This window comes from Neofelis nebulosa, chromosome 6, assembly GCF_028018385.1.
Source record: "Neofelis nebulosa isolate mNeoNeb1 chromosome 6, mNeoNeb1.pri, whole genome shotgun sequence".
In the NCBI taxonomy this organism is placed as follows: Eukaryota; Metazoa; Chordata; class Mammalia; order Carnivora; family Felidae; genus Neofelis; species Neofelis nebulosa.
The window spans coordinates 109,466,107-109,481,508 of NC_080787.1; the positions used below are offsets into that span (position 1 = coordinate 109,466,107).

Genomic DNA, 15,402 nt, shown 5'->3' on the forward strand with positions numbered 1-15,402 from the left:
AAGCAACAAATTCCTAAAAAGTAGTGATTAGGATATTGCTCAGTTCCATAAAGGATTCATCATCCCTCAATCAAAAGGCTTTACACAAATATGAGAATATACCCAGTGCTTCCTTAAAACTACATTAAATACACCGTGATGAATAACCGTATAGTACAGTGGTCAGCAAACTATAGCTTACAGAACGATTCTAGCCTGTCACCTATTTTTGTACAACTTGAGATCTGAAAATAATTGTTAACTTTTAATTTTGTATTTTCCCAGCTTTACTCAGGTATATTTGACATGTTACTTTTTCAAATGTTTGGGAGAAAAGTAAAAAAAAAAAAAAAAAGAATATTTCTTAAAACATGAAAATTATATGAAATTCAAATTTCAATTCTCATAAACAAAATTTTACCGGAACACAATCACACTCATTAGTTTACGTATTGACTGGAGCTGCTTTTGCACCGTGATGGTGGAGTTGCATAGTTAAAACTGACACCAAATGGTTAACAAGCCATCGTTGTTTACTATCTGCCATAGAACCTAAGACACTGAGAAGGTGCTTTTACAACCCCCATTCTCTTATAAGTATATTTGCAGGGGAAAACTGCCTGCTGAGTCTTAGCAAATTAGTAACTTTAGAGGTAAGTGAATTACAGGGCTTATGTAAGAAATGGAAGAAAAATTATAATTTCTGGAGTCAGGCGTGGACTTCCACCTTCTACCAGTTCTCTTTCCAGTTAAGATCACTCATGTTTTATTATAGTTTCGTCCATGTAAATTCATGTAGATATGTTGAGCCAGCATGTCAAGGAATTAAAAGATCCACGTTACCTTCACTGCTACTTTGGTTTCTCCACTTCCAGCCCCTAAGATGTCTACTGCTGTCCCTTCATACACTTCTCCAAAGGCCCCGCTTCCCAACAGGAGACGCAGAGTCAGTTTTTCCCGAGGGAAGGCAGGAAGACTTTCAATCTCCTCTTGGGTTGGAAGAGTACTGGAAAACAATATTTTTGGTTTCCCAAAATACATCTGGTTTACAAGTTGGTGTTGGTGTCAGTGTTTGAGAAATAAAGAGTATGAGAAAGAGAAAGAGAAATCTCATGACTTTGCAACATTGTTCTATGTAATACAGCGATGTGGAATTTTGTGTTTCTATTCCTTCCCTATTCCACCAACCAGAATATTCCTTCCCTATTCCAAAGCACAGACAGAGCATGTCACTTCACTTCTAGGCACCGTTATCTTGATAGAAACATGCATATGCGTGCATTGCCTCAAGAGTTTTAACTGTAGTTTGTTTTGTTAAAGTTATGAGTTATTAATTTCTTTGGGTTATCAATTCAAAAAGCTATTGCAAATTAGTAATAAATATATCTGGGTTTATGAGCCTAAAAACTTTCATGTTAACTATTTCACACACCTGATCTCTTATGTAGAACAACATTTAGCATGACCACAAAAATCAACTCTTTCTCCATAAGGTTAACTTTTAGAAGCCAACTCTCACCTGGAATATTATGAGGGGGGAAAATTGTCTGAATTTAAAATGATTTGAGTTTTTGAAACAGAATCTTGAATATAGATTTGCAGAGTATTTTCTCAAGGAAAAGTCACCTCTGAATCACTAATTTAGATCGCCTCTATGTCTACTTTTAAACTTCCATCTTTATGTCTTGGAATTATAAATTTCAAGGCCTATGACTATATAATTCTTTTAGCATAGGCCATAATATAGTGTCTTGTATAAAACGCAATATAGTGTCTTGGATAAAAAGACATTTAAATATTTTCTTTAATTAAGGACAAAGGTCAAAATAAGGCAAAACTAATTTGCATTATAATTATTAGTGAAACAAATTTATATCTGAGTCCAGATATGTCCAGGTTATACTCTTAGAGTAGATCTGAGGAACACTTTCGATATAATGGCATGCTTTTTTTTTTTCAGAGTACAAGAGTTCATACCATTGTTGTTCATATACACATACTCAAATTTGAACGTAAGTTCAAATTCAACGATCTTAAAGAGCTTTTGTAGGCAATCACCATGCAACGTTTGAAAACAGATTAAGATTGACTTAACGGCACAGGCATGGGACCCTTGGAATTCCTCTCTTCTAGTTGCCTCCAGTTGAACCAAGCGTGTTACCATCTGTTCTCTTCAATACAGTATTTATTTCCTTGTTTCATTTATTTTTTAACTATGTGATAAAACACTGGAAAACAATGACATTTTGATGATCTTCCTTACACTAGCGTAACCACATAATTTGCCATCCATCTCAGGTCACATTTGAAAATGGAAGGGGTTGTTATTAATAATTATGCCAGAGTAATGAGCATTACTCTGGACAGGACCAGGACAATCTTGGGATCCATGAGCACTCTCTTTATAGTTGCCCACTGTTCTCTAGGTGCCCCATAATGATGGCCCCGGTTACATACTGTATCGCATAGCAGGCATTAGCCAGTCCTACTCCAGTGGCCAGCCCTCGAAGTTCAGCCAACTCTTTGTCTTCGTGTATGAGACCCGTCAGCCCTTCCGTGGGAGTTTTTTGCTTCTTTAATTTTCTATGCCAGACTATAAAATAAAAAAGGACATAATTTACAAAGTGAAACATTGCTTTATTTCTGAAGAAATGTTAACAATACATTTTAAACGTTTAGATGTAAGAACACCATTGATAGGATAACAGAATTTGATTGAAAAATTTGTCCAGAGCAGAAAAACAAATTAAATCTAGGTAGAAAGACATATAAAAACACATAAATTATACCACGTCCCTTCTTACCTTGTGTCGCAAACCAAAGCTTAATGCATTTCTTATTGTTATAAACAAGTTGAAGTCTCTTAATATCAGAACTTATTTCTCAAAATCACCCCTAAACTAGAGTCAAAATAAGGCAAAACTAATTTGCATTATAATTATTAGTGAAACAAATTTATATCTGAGTCCAGATATGTCCAGGTTATACTCTTAGAGTAGATCTGAGGAACACTTTCGATATAATGGCATGCTTTTTTTTTTTTCAGAGTACAAGAGTTCATACCATTGTTGTTCATATACACATACTCAAATATACAGGAAAAACTATTGCAATAAAACTCATCAAATATAAATTATCTTCCCTAAGCTGTGAAATCATGGATGATTTATATTGTCTTCTTCATACAATGAGCACATATTATTTTCATAATCATAAAGATAAGTGATTTTTGGAAGATTAAAATACAATTATAAGGTCAACCATCTATACTAGAACATTGGCTCAAAAGTTGAAAACAGCAAAGATGTTTTGTAAGATGATCATTAAAGTCTGAATTTCATTCCAGAGTAGCTTCTGTTTCCAACAGGTTAGAGTTTCGTTCAAGCGAAATTCCATCTGAGGGACCACATGGGGGAAAGATCTTAAGTATCTTTGCCAATGCAATTTTTCAAACCTGAAAAGCTCTCACTCCCCCCCTTCATTTTTAAAGGCACAGCTCAGGCCCCTATCCTCATCCTCAGCGATGCCTTCTAAGACCTCTGCAACTCTGCTGATCTCTCATTCATGAATTTACAAGACCACTTGTAGCTCTCAGTTAGCACTTCTATGTCAGTGTCCAGTGCATTTCCTGTACTATTGCCTTTTATATCTCACTCTTTATAATTTCACACAGGTTATGTCTCAGCTCCCTCATTAAATGGCAAGCTGCCATGATAAGCAATTGCATTTTACAACTTATTTCCCTCTGCTCCCAACATGAGGCTAATGTTGCATGTGAGATATGACCACTCACCAAAGCGAAGGCTGTCGATGTTTATTTTTAAATACTTGCTTCAATTTTATATTTGTAAGTACGATTGCTGAGAGCCCTCCGCCCAACACAGATTTTTAAACAATCGCCACTTCTCATTATTTTAATAACTCAATCTTTTCTCATGCACTCACACACTCAGACTAGTCCAACGACATGCACTGCTGCTAAAAGCAAAGAACCAAATTAGCTTAACTGTACTACAAAATTCGTAAGTTCCAAATAGAATAGAGACCTTTAAATCCTGAGAAAGTCAGATATCCATGGGATGTCTCGAAAGCACAATATAGGTTGTCTGAAATTATCTCATGCTCACCCACTAGAGTTATGGGTTTCAACAGTGGTGATGTACAGTAGGCAAGCAAAGGTCAGATGGAAGAGTCTTCCTGTAATACTCCTTCCCCGTAGGAAAGCAGACAAGCAGTCAAGCCTATATGCCAACTGCCAAATATACTGCAGCCGTACGTGTAATTCTGGAGGGGCCGGCTTAGTGGCAGTAGCATCAGCTGTGCGATACTTAGACTCCCTGGAACCACAGGTTAAGATCCTGGCAGGGTCAGCTGAAATTTTTAGCTTTCCCAGTGAGCTAAAGGAGTTCCGTATATTATCTGGGTGGAATCTGTGAAAAGAAATCTCAATTCAAGTTTCAGCGTGCTCTCTGATAGCTTACCACTCCAATCAGTTTGGGGAAAGAATAAAGATTCAGACCAGTTAGTAAAATCCTGGCTTTCTTTATCCTGAGCGCTAAGTTTAGCTTTACGTTGGTAACTTTTCCTTAAACTTTCCCTTCTTTCCCTTATGCAGGAAAAAAAAAAAAAAAAAGCCAAAGTTTCCTAAATATGTACTTGAGTATTCTTTTCTGGTAAGTATCGTGTCTTTCTTATAATGCTTCAGCATGTCAGGGACTCATAATATTAGTAAGTATGATAGGATGATATCTTGTAATCCAAACCAGGATATTTGGGGCACTGAAAGAAAGTCCTATTAACGTTTATGCTGAAACAAAAGGAATGACCCAGGATATATGATCACCAAGATAACCCTATAGGCCCAATATTTGACCCCAATATTTCTGGAGTTGTCACTATATTTTCTCATCACTAAACCAAATCTTAAAAAAAAAAATTAGGACTAGCACATTAGTATAAAAATGAGTAGAGAGAAACAGCTACCTTTCTATCCACCTAACAAATTCTTTTGCTTTCCTGGTCATTTATAAATGAGCAGGGATTTGAAATAAGCAAGTTAGACATCTGAAACCCAGAGTGGACCCTACAAGTCAGAGATGGGTTGTCTGCAAAGGTTCCTTCCAAACCAGTCTGTCTGCCCAGAGACCCAAACTATCCCAGCAAGAACTGTCACTGGTCTCCTATTAATCCTACACTTTTTTTTTTTTTTTTGCATCCAGAGTTATTTTTCTTTTACTTATTTAAAACTATAAGCCACAAAGCACTTGGCATGTAGCCAATCCAAAATACTGTTTTAAAGAAAGCTAAAAGTTGGTGCCCTTATAATTAGTTTTATCTAAAGTACACCATGAAGTATAAGCGCAGATATATTTTTCATAAAATAGTTACTCCAAGAGCAGAAAACAATTCACAGAAGTTAGTGGTTATGAAAATCTAGCCAAAAGTAGCTGTGAAATTTGTGAATTTATTTCATGTGGGAAATACACTAAGTGCTAAATCAACTAAATATGATCAAGTAAATAGTTTACTACTTATATTTTTAAATCAATTTATTATTATACTTACCAAAAATCAATGTGATTATAACAACCAGAAATATTCCAATTATAATAATAAGTATAAAGCTTCTTTCTGATATCCAAAAACCATCTAATAAAATAAATGAAAAAAAAAGTAAATTTGCAGAATAAAGCTAGGTAGTTTCAGATATGCCTGAACCAGCTCCTACTAGATTTTTGCAAGCCACTTGTTAAACCACTGGTAGTTTGAAATCACCCACAGAAAAAGTACTTAATACCACAGGAAATTAAAATCAAGGTTTTGGTTTTGTTTTGTTTTCCAAAGATCTGGTTTACCAATACACCATTTTTTTTTTAATTTTTTTTTCAACGTTTTTTATTTATTTTTGGGACAGAGAGAGACAGAGCATGAACGGGGAGGGGCAAAGAGAGAGGGAGGCACAGAATCGGAAACAGGCTCCAGGCTCTGAGCCATCAGCCCAGAGCCTGACGTGGGGCTCGAACTCACAGATTGTGAGATCGTGACCTGGCTGAAGTCGGACGCTTAACCGACTACGCCACGCAGGCGCCCCAACCAATACACCATTTTTATGTGCCCACCCAATCTACTTAAAAATAGCGGAGGAGGGGCGCCTGGGTGGCTCAGTCGGTTAAGCGGCCGACTTCGGCTCAGGTCACGATCTCGCGGTCCGTGAGTTCGAGCCCCGCGTCGGGCTCTGTGCTGACAGCTCAGAGCCTGGAGCCTGTTTCGGATTCTGTGTCTCCCTCTCTCTGACCCTCCCCTGTTCATGCTCTGTCTCTCCTGGAGCCTGTTTCGGATTCTGTGCCTCCCTCTCTCTGACCCTCCCCTGTTCATGCTCTGTCTCTCCCTGTCTCAAAAATAAATAAAATGTTAAAAAAAAAAAATAGCGGAGGAAACACCTATAATCTTTTTAATGAATTTGGAACAAAGAAATCTCAATCTTCATATAGTATATAATCAGAATTATTGTTTCTTCTATACCGTCTTGCATTACATTCAATTCTATAGGTGTTAAACTGAGGAATAGAACCATGGAAACATGGTACCTTCTCTTGGTAGCTTCAGTGGAGGAGAGGTGAGACATGTAGGGCAGAGCTTGGCAAACCATAGCCTCTGGGTCAAGTCTGGCCATAGTCTGATTTGCACTACCCATTAGCTAAGAATTATTTTTACATTTTTAAAGCATTATTTGAAGAAGGAGGAGACGGAGAAGGAGAAGGAAGGGGAGGAGTAGAAGGAGAAAGGGAAAAAAGAGGGGGATGGAGAGGAAAAGAATGGGAAGAAGAAGAAACAGCAGCCACAGACATCAGATGTAGCCTGCAAAATGTAAAATATCAACTATATTGGTTTTTTTTTTTCAGAAAAAAAATTGCTGAGGTTTTATCCAGGTAACTAATTATAATACAAATAAGAATGATGCAAACATTATATAGAATAATATAGGCTGTGTGTATGTGAAATGCAGTAATTCATCTTGCCTAAAGATCATCAGTTGAGCAATAGCTCTGGGTTCATTTAATTTAGGCCTTGAAGGATGAGAAGGATGAGAAGAATTTCAATTGACAGAAAGTAAGGGAAAGGAAAACCCAGCTAAGGGGTGAATGGTAGGTGGTGGGAACCCACATTCTAGGCTGAGGGAAACAAAAGCTTAAAAACCTAGTGTCATAAAAAGGTTTTTACCAGTATGGCTACAACATAGGGGCAAATATTGAGAACAATGAACATGGAAGGCCTTAAATGTCACACACACAAGTTTCCACTTGACTCTGAAGGCAGTGAACGGAGAGTCGTTTTAGGGATTTCAGAGATGGGTTAAGTGGTCCAGCTTGTGCTTCAGCTAGATTAACCATCAGCAGTGTGATTAAGCCTAGAGCACAGACAAGAAATGATAAATTAGGAAAGCCAAAGTGGAAATAAGAAGATGACCCCCCCCATTAAACAGAAATCAAGATGGTAAATAAATAGAACTTGGTGAAAGAGTAGCGGGAAAAATTAAATATGGTATTGAGATTTCTAGGCTCTGTGATCAGACAGATGATATAGCATCACCTACAATGGGATACACAATGGAAGATGAAGATATTGAGGAAGAGCCAAAGCATAGTTTTAGGCCTGTTGTGTAGCAGGTGAGAATATCAGGAAAAGGAACACAAGGCTGGATCCAGACCAGACTGTGGACAGCCTAGGAAGCCTATCCAGGAACACGGACTTGATGTGCCGGGCATTAAGAAGTAGCTGATTATTACTGAAGAGAAAAATGACACGAGGACGCTGATGTTTTAGGAAGATCACATCACATGAAATGAATAGTTCCATAGTCTAGATGATAAATTATACAGTCGTCCAACTCATTTCTATTGTTAAGAATTCACTTATCTTTCTCTCTGAACCTTTAACGTAATCAGTTAGAGTATAGACAGACATCATAACATACCTCCAACTAGCATAATATTCTCACTGATTCCACTATAGTCACCAAATCCCAGATTATTTGCAGCTACCACTCTGAACTGAAATGTTCCTTTCAGGTGTTTGGACTTCCATGTGCAAATACTACCGCAGGATCCATTATACGCCATCGTCCACATTAAATTCTGGTTCTGTGAATCATTTGAAGTACCCTTTCTACCAAAAAAAAAAAAAAAAAAAAAAAAAAGAGGAAAATGGTCAATATAGAAAATATAAGAGACAATATATGTGTTGTTTCTAGATGCTCCTGTACCATTTCAGCAACAGAAATCAAGAGCATCTCCTACTGCACGCTTTACCTTTGATCTCATTCCTCCCACACAGCATAATCCTGTAAAGACATCCTGGCAATGCATGGAGCCAACAAACTCAGCCCATTGGGAAAATAACAAATAGTGAATGGCCAGGAGAGAGCTGAAGAGGTTTTTCCTACTATTAGAATGTATAAACTTTCTTCAGAATTCCAAACACATCAGACAGTTGTTCCATAATTTCTAACCTGGAATTTTTTATACTTTCTTAATTCTCAGTCTCTTATGCCATGTGTAGTTTATGTATACCATAGCTCTGCGTAAAATGAAATACAGGGCATAAAATTGATAAGGAAGGTGTAATAGTTTGAATACCAAAATTATCATTATACCGGAGATTCCAAGGTTTAGTTCTTCCATTTTTATTGGCATCTACTCCACCTCAAGTCAACCCACATTATTCTTTATATGAAACATGGAAAGAGCACGAGAGTGGGGCTCAAAAGATATAAATGGAATGGCTTTTAACAGAATCGTAGACTGAGGACAAGCTCCAGGCCTTCCAATTATGTCCTGACAATGAAGAACTTTTCAAGTCTGGGACTTTTCAGACAACAACAGTTTTAGGACTTGGTACCAACCCACAGTAAGCTTAGGGATAGCTGGTTCTGCTTCTACAAACTGAGTGGACATCCTGAAAGGGATGGGAAGGCTCAGCCCTTGAAGGACAGGGAAAAGATAAGAACTTCAGGAGGATCAGGGCAGCAGAGTTGTTCACAACTGTTGCCAGGAGCTAAGTGTCCTAGGGACCATCCTGCATAAGACTCTTTATACAATGTCTTCGTACATTTTGTGAAGTCTTGTGTTAGGCACTGGCAATTTCATTGTTCAGTTCCAACAACTGTGATCCAAAGGAAAGAAACACTTAAAAATTCATAAAATGGCTCTTCACAGTTATTGGCCATTGAGGAAGACAAGAAAGAATTCTGATATTGGTTGAGAATCTTCTATTTATAACACACCGTACTGATGCTTTTTATTTCATTTCCTGTTGTTGAGTTTTCACAACAACCTAAAGAGGTAAATACCATCATCCCATTTTACAGTTGAGAAAACTTAGATTCAAAAAAAAAGAATAAAGTAAGTATTTAAACACGGTACGGGGTTGAGTAGTATCCCCCAAAACTCACACCTACCCAGACTTTGTGAATGTGACCTTGTTTGGAAATAAGGTCTTTTAGATGTAAGCAAGTTAAGATGAGGTCATACTGGATTAGGGTAGGCTTAAATCCAATGACTAGTGCCTTCTTTTAATTTTTTTAAGTTCATTGTTTTACTTTGAGAGAGACAGAGAGTGCAGGGGGTGGTGCAGGGAGAGAGAGGGAGACAGAGAGAATCCCAAGCAGGCTCTACCCTGTCAGCCCAGATCCCAGTGTGGGGCTTGACCCAAGAACCATAAAATCATGACCTGAACCGAAGTCAGATGCTTAACCGTCTGAGCCACCTAGATGCCCCATTGACCAGTGCCTTCTTTTTTTTTTTTTTTTTTTTTTTTTTTTAATTTTTTTTTTCAACATTTTTTATTTATTTTGGGGACAGAGAGAGACAGAGCATGAACGGGGGAGGGGCAGAGAGAGAGGGAGACACAGAATCGGAAACAGGCTCCAGGCTCCGAGCCATCAGCCCAGAGCCTGACGCGGGGCTCGAACTCACGGACCGCGAGATCGTGACCTGGCTGAAGTCGGACGCTTAACCGACTGCGCCACCCAGGCGCCCCGACCAGTGCCTTCTTAAGAAGAGAGGAATATTGGGGCGCCTGGGTGGCGCAGTCGGTTAGGCGTCCGACTTCAGCCAGGTCACGATCTCGCGGTCCGTGAGTTCGAGCCCCGCGTCAGGCTCTGGGCTGATGGCTCGGAGCCTGGAGCCTGTTTCCGATTCTGTGTCTCCCTCTCTCTCTGCCCCTCCCCCGTTCATGCCCTGTCTCTCTCTGTCCCCAAAATAGATAAAAAATGTTGAAAAAAAAATTAAAAAAAAAAAAAAAAGAAGAAGAGAGGAATATCGGCACCGATATACACAGAGAACACCATGTGATGACAGAGCCAGAGTTGGAAGTGATACATCTGCAAGCCAAGGAATACCAAGGATTGCTGGGAAGTCTGGATCACCAGAGGCTAAGAAGCAGCAAGGAAGGATTCTTCCCTAGAAACTTCAGAAAGTGCATGGTCCTACGGATACCTTGATTTCCGACTTCTAGTCCCCAAAACTGTGAAAGAATAAATGCTGTTTCAAGCCACCCAGGGGTGGTACTTTCTCACGGCAATGTTAGGACACTAATACAGTGTATTCGGCTTCCGCGTTCACACGCTATCACTACGACTGTACCATCAGCAAGTACCTAGTGTATACTAGTATCCTGACTGAAGAAGTGACTTTGAGATACAGCAGTTCATTCTATTATTATCCCATTATCCCTGTCATGAGAGTAGAGGCTTGGGGCAAGAAAATGCAAAGAATCTATGGAGTTCTGCTCTTAAGGAGTCACTGAAGGGAACACACTAAATGGTTCCTAGCAAGACAGTGGTATGGGCTGGCTGGCGAATATAATTAGAGTCCCAGACCACCAACACAGTTCTGCAGATCAGAATGCATTTGACTCTGCATGAAAAACAGTAACAGAATTTACAAGAAGGTTTCAGTTAGAAATATGGCCAGTGTAATCCTCTGCCATGAGCAGGAAAATTTTTTTAAGGTTATGGGAATGCCAGATCAAGATGGAGCAAAAATAGATCTAAAGCTCGAATTGCCAGGACTATAATTATGGAAGTGACTTTTGTCCTTGGAACTTCTTAAAAGATAGCTTCATAGATCCACGAGAGGAGTGTCTGTGGAATTTGGAATTCTCCCCTCAAGCTGGCATGAAATCAGTTCATCTGAGCCAGTGACCATTATACAGAGCTCCCCATACTGGCCAGCTCTGAGGTTGTATATGTTCACTAGCTGCCTGGTTTTCATTGAAGGCACGCTTTCAGACCCTCGGGCACACAGTGCAAGTTATACTCTTCACAAAGGATAAAGAATCCAGTGTAACCTATACAGTTCAGACCATTTCTGTGCTTGACCTGTTTTCACATTCTGAAATATACCTGGTTCACTGCCAGTTCTCACCAGACGTTATTCATCTTGCTAAAACAAATTATCATCAGAAATTTGCATGCATACCATCGTCTAACATCAAATATCAGCCCTGTTTCTTGGACAGAATAGAAATTAAATAAATATTAGCTGCACATGCCAATGACTGGATTATTTCCATAACGTTTTGACAAGTAGTGGCAGATTTCTGAGAAGGATGATGTGATCTCCCTCTGATCGGAGTGCCAAGGCTGACCACTAGGCATTGGGCAGAGAGCACAATGGTGCACTGAAGATCCTTAAGCTAAAGATCCTTCATATTTATTTATAAATATTGCTAATTTTGATCTAATAATACCTTAGAATTAACCACTTAGCTCTTTGTAGTTTACAAAGCACTTTTGCAAACAGACATACCTGACCTCAAGGACATAGTACATAAGCCGGCTTCCATTATCTTCAGCTTTTTCCCACTGTATTGAATCTTTACTCCCTTCTAATAATTTTGGAATGCCTGGTTTACTTGGGACTCCAGCTTTGGAAACATAAGAAAGTACTGATTGGTATGTCGGAAGTAGAAAATATTCTGCATAACATCTTTCCACAGAATATATTTACTGAGAGGAAAGTCAAATACATTAATGAAATATTCAGAAATATTCTCATATGAGTGCATATTTTTAAATGAGTATCTGAAGTTTTTATTAGTGATGGATTAGATGGACCAGTGATAGGAATAACAGTATTATGTTAGCTCACCACAAAATAAGTGATGTGAATGAAGAAAACTGTAAATTTTGGAGCATTTTCCCTTTGATTCTTACAGGGATCAACTTGGAGTTACAGTATACCTTTTAAAACACTAATTAGCATTCTTTTTAGATTTTTTAATTTTTAGCATCTAGAATACAGTAGTCAGTAAGTTAATATTTGTTGAACACTCAATAACACCATTTAACTTTTGCTCTCAATGCAAAATGTCACAGATAGACAAGAAAGTAGAGAATACTGGAAGGTGGAATCATCTTGCTCAGTTCAGGATTCTGCAAAACCTGGTATTATCTCAGTATTATCTCATTAGTGCCTGTAAAGACTCCTGATTCTTTTCAACTCTTACCTCAAACTCTAGAAATAATTTACTCCTCTTCAAAAAGAAAAGAAAGGAAAAAGGTTAACCTCTAGCATTAGTGAAATAAGTGATAAGAAACTCATTGAGAAACTTACAGGGCTTTTTGAGTAGTGAGGATTATTGAGGCTATCAGTACTCACCTTTTGTCTTAAAGCTTTCTGGGAGTGAGGTGCTATTTTCTCCTGTCCTATAAACCACCACTACGCGGATGTTATAGGACATATAAGGCTGTAGATCTGTGATGCTACAGACATAAGTAGGGCCTTGGATGCATGAAGTGTTCACACGGTAAAACTCATTATACTTCCACTGGAAAAAAGAAGTCTCAATTAATATTTTTGGTGCTTTAAGAAAACCTTCTTAAGCATAGAAATTCACAAGTCTATGGCAAGCAATTAAAAATTTAAATAAAATTTATTTTCAATTAAAATAAGTGCTCCTTTATGAATGTTTGATCCCAAACATTATCTCCACCACTGACTGCCATTTTAAGTTTGTGACAAGCTATAACTGACTTGAATAACGGTTCTTAGGATGAGTTCAAGGTGGGACAGGCACCTCTTACTACATAGATGTCCTTAGGGAAGATCTGGACCTTGGCTTTTTGTTATCCCTCCTTGGAGACACCTCCATTAAATTAGGATGGCTGAGAATGCAAATCCATAGCTGAGGGACCATGCTGGATCAAAATAATGACATTTTCAATTCCATGGATTTGTTAATTTCAAAATTATAATGTTTTTACACATTTTGATTCTATCAACAGGTCTACAGTGACTTATAAATTAAAACATGTAGTTTTTCCCTTCAAACTCTTTTCAGTCTAACCAGCATTCCTTACTTTTTATACATATGAAGCCTAGTTCCCTAAAAGAGGGAAATTTTTGTCTACCATCACTCAGTCACTGAGTAGAAATGTTAGAAGTTAAATATAGGAAATCTTACTTTAATTCCAATGTAGATACTGGGTCTCTAATTATAGCTATCTTACACTTTCTTTGTGCATGGCTTTTGAAAAATCTGTGTATTTGGACCCTTCATGTGTTATTTGAAAATGGTGATTTTTTTTTCAATGTACAAATAGGGAAAGACAGAGGATGTGGCATTTTGTCAAGGGTTCTTAGTGTATTTTCTCCAGTAGAGTTTCCTAAGAAGGTCAGTTTCCATAAATAAACCTTACTTTACATCTCGTTTTTCATTTAGCACTCACAAGGTCACATCATTTCATTGGATGGACACTTTATATTAGTTTTCTATTCAGCTAGGAATGATTCCTACAGCACCTTCAAGAAGTAGACCACCTTGTTACAAAAAAAAAAAAAAGCGGAAAATGGGAATGGAAGGAATGAAAAAAAATTAAAAAACAAAAATGCTGATGTCCAGGCCGTTGCCTGCTAAACTCATAAATGTATCAATTCTACTAAAAAAATACAGGCTAATGAAACAGACGCATTGGATCCCTAATATCTACTCTGAACTGAGGGAAAGAAAGAGGGACAGACAGACAAATATTGATTTCTACCTCAAAAATTTTAGCCCTTTGTGACCCTGCCTCCTTAATAATCTGCTATATAAACTACCTTAAGTGAATAGATGGCCCAACATTCCATACCCTCCAGAAATTATCAAAGCTCCTTGGAAGGTCAGATGTTTGACCAAGGGTTCTGCTGGAAAACAGTAGACTATTGGCCTTACCACAGCAATGAATGTTCTGGGCAGACCACCAACTTGGGGAGGTGCCACAGCTACCCCAGTAAATCACAGTGGAGTCAAGACCTTCCATTTGTTAGAGGCCAACAAGTGCAGGAGTGAAAGCTACCACAGAGAGATTTGAAAATTATTTGGATGGGGGGTGAGAAGGAAATGGTGCAGCCTATCATGTCTCAGAGACCAGAACTTCAGAAATGTAGGAATTTTCCTGGACAATTGAGAAAAACTCAATTTTAATGCACAACCAGGAAAATAATTTACCAAAATGAAACTACTTGTTTCTTCTCCTTAATCTCAAATTAAATATGTTCTTCTTCCATACACTGTTGTGATTTTAAAAAAAAAATCTATGGCATTTAAGACCTAGATAGAAATTTAGCCTTGTGCTTTAATTCCTTCATTTTCCACATAAGGAAAATTTGACAGAAAAGATGAAAATTGGAAATTTATCTTTTTCTCCTCCTTTCTAAAAAAAAATTCTTAATTAAAAAGACACATATTCACCCTTATCAGTCCCCTCTTAGAGTTCCAGTATGGAGGTATACCATCATTCCCAGGTATCCTATCTTTATGAGATAGGTTCAAGTTGCTCTAAAGATATAGAACTTTCTGACTGGAGGTACTCATCAACCCTCTCGGAACACAGCCTCCTACTGTGCTCATCAGTTAGTACTTGTAGATGGTCACATGTGATGATTACTGTATCCCACATTTTCAGCTTCATGATGTTCTAAGTGGTATATCTAGAACCTGTTTTCAGCAAGTGTAGGGGAAGTTTTGAAACAAGCAAAAAAAACTTTGTGTGAAAGTCACAAGGACTGAACCAGACAGCCCCAGAACTCTGTCCTTCTCCCAAACTTTGAGGAGTGGGGTAGGTGCCTTAGTGATTCACATTCCTTCCATGGATAGCACCCAAGTAGGACTGCTGTAGGATGAGTCAACCCCTGGGGCTCTTCCCTGCCTGGCTGGTGATATCTGACTCACTATGGCACCTGTCTGGATCTCCGACTTCTCATCAGTAACAGGAGGGGCTTAGAGTCACCAGCTATAAGGTCCTTCCCCATCACATTTCTTTGATGTCAGGAGTAAACTTCACATCCCCCACTTTGCCTTTAAACTGAACTGCACTGAGCTTCCTTAAATAGATGTCTAATAAAAGGTGATCCCCCAATTTCTCCAATTTAACTGCAT

General features: G+C 38.3%; 1 protein-coding gene across 6 annotated transcripts in view; it reads right to left on the reverse strand.

Annotated features, from left to right (window-relative positions):
* Positions 1-15,402, reverse strand: part of ROS1 (ROS proto-oncogene 1, receptor tyrosine kinase) — a 115,962-nt gene that overhangs the window by 29,516 nt on the left and 71,044 nt on the right. For 5 of the 6 annotated variants that reach the window (XM_058735075.1, XM_058735073.1, XM_058735076.1 and 2 more), the window contains exons 32-37: positions 12,642-12,810; positions 11,790-11,907; positions 7,955-8,145; positions 5,545-5,628; positions 2,437-2,572; positions 823-985 (exon numbers count right to left, since the gene is read on the reverse strand). In XM_058735075.1, coding sequence (XP_058591058.1) covers positions 823-985; positions 2,437-2,572; positions 5,545-5,628; positions 7,955-8,145; positions 11,790-11,907; positions 12,642-12,810 — 861 coding nt within the window. Of the gene's footprint in view, positions 1-822; positions 986-1,994; positions 2,208-2,436; positions 2,573-5,544; positions 5,629-7,954; positions 8,146-11,789; positions 11,908-12,641; positions 12,811-15,402 lie in introns of those variants that run through there. The other variant, XM_058735077.1, reaches the window with a different exon arrangement.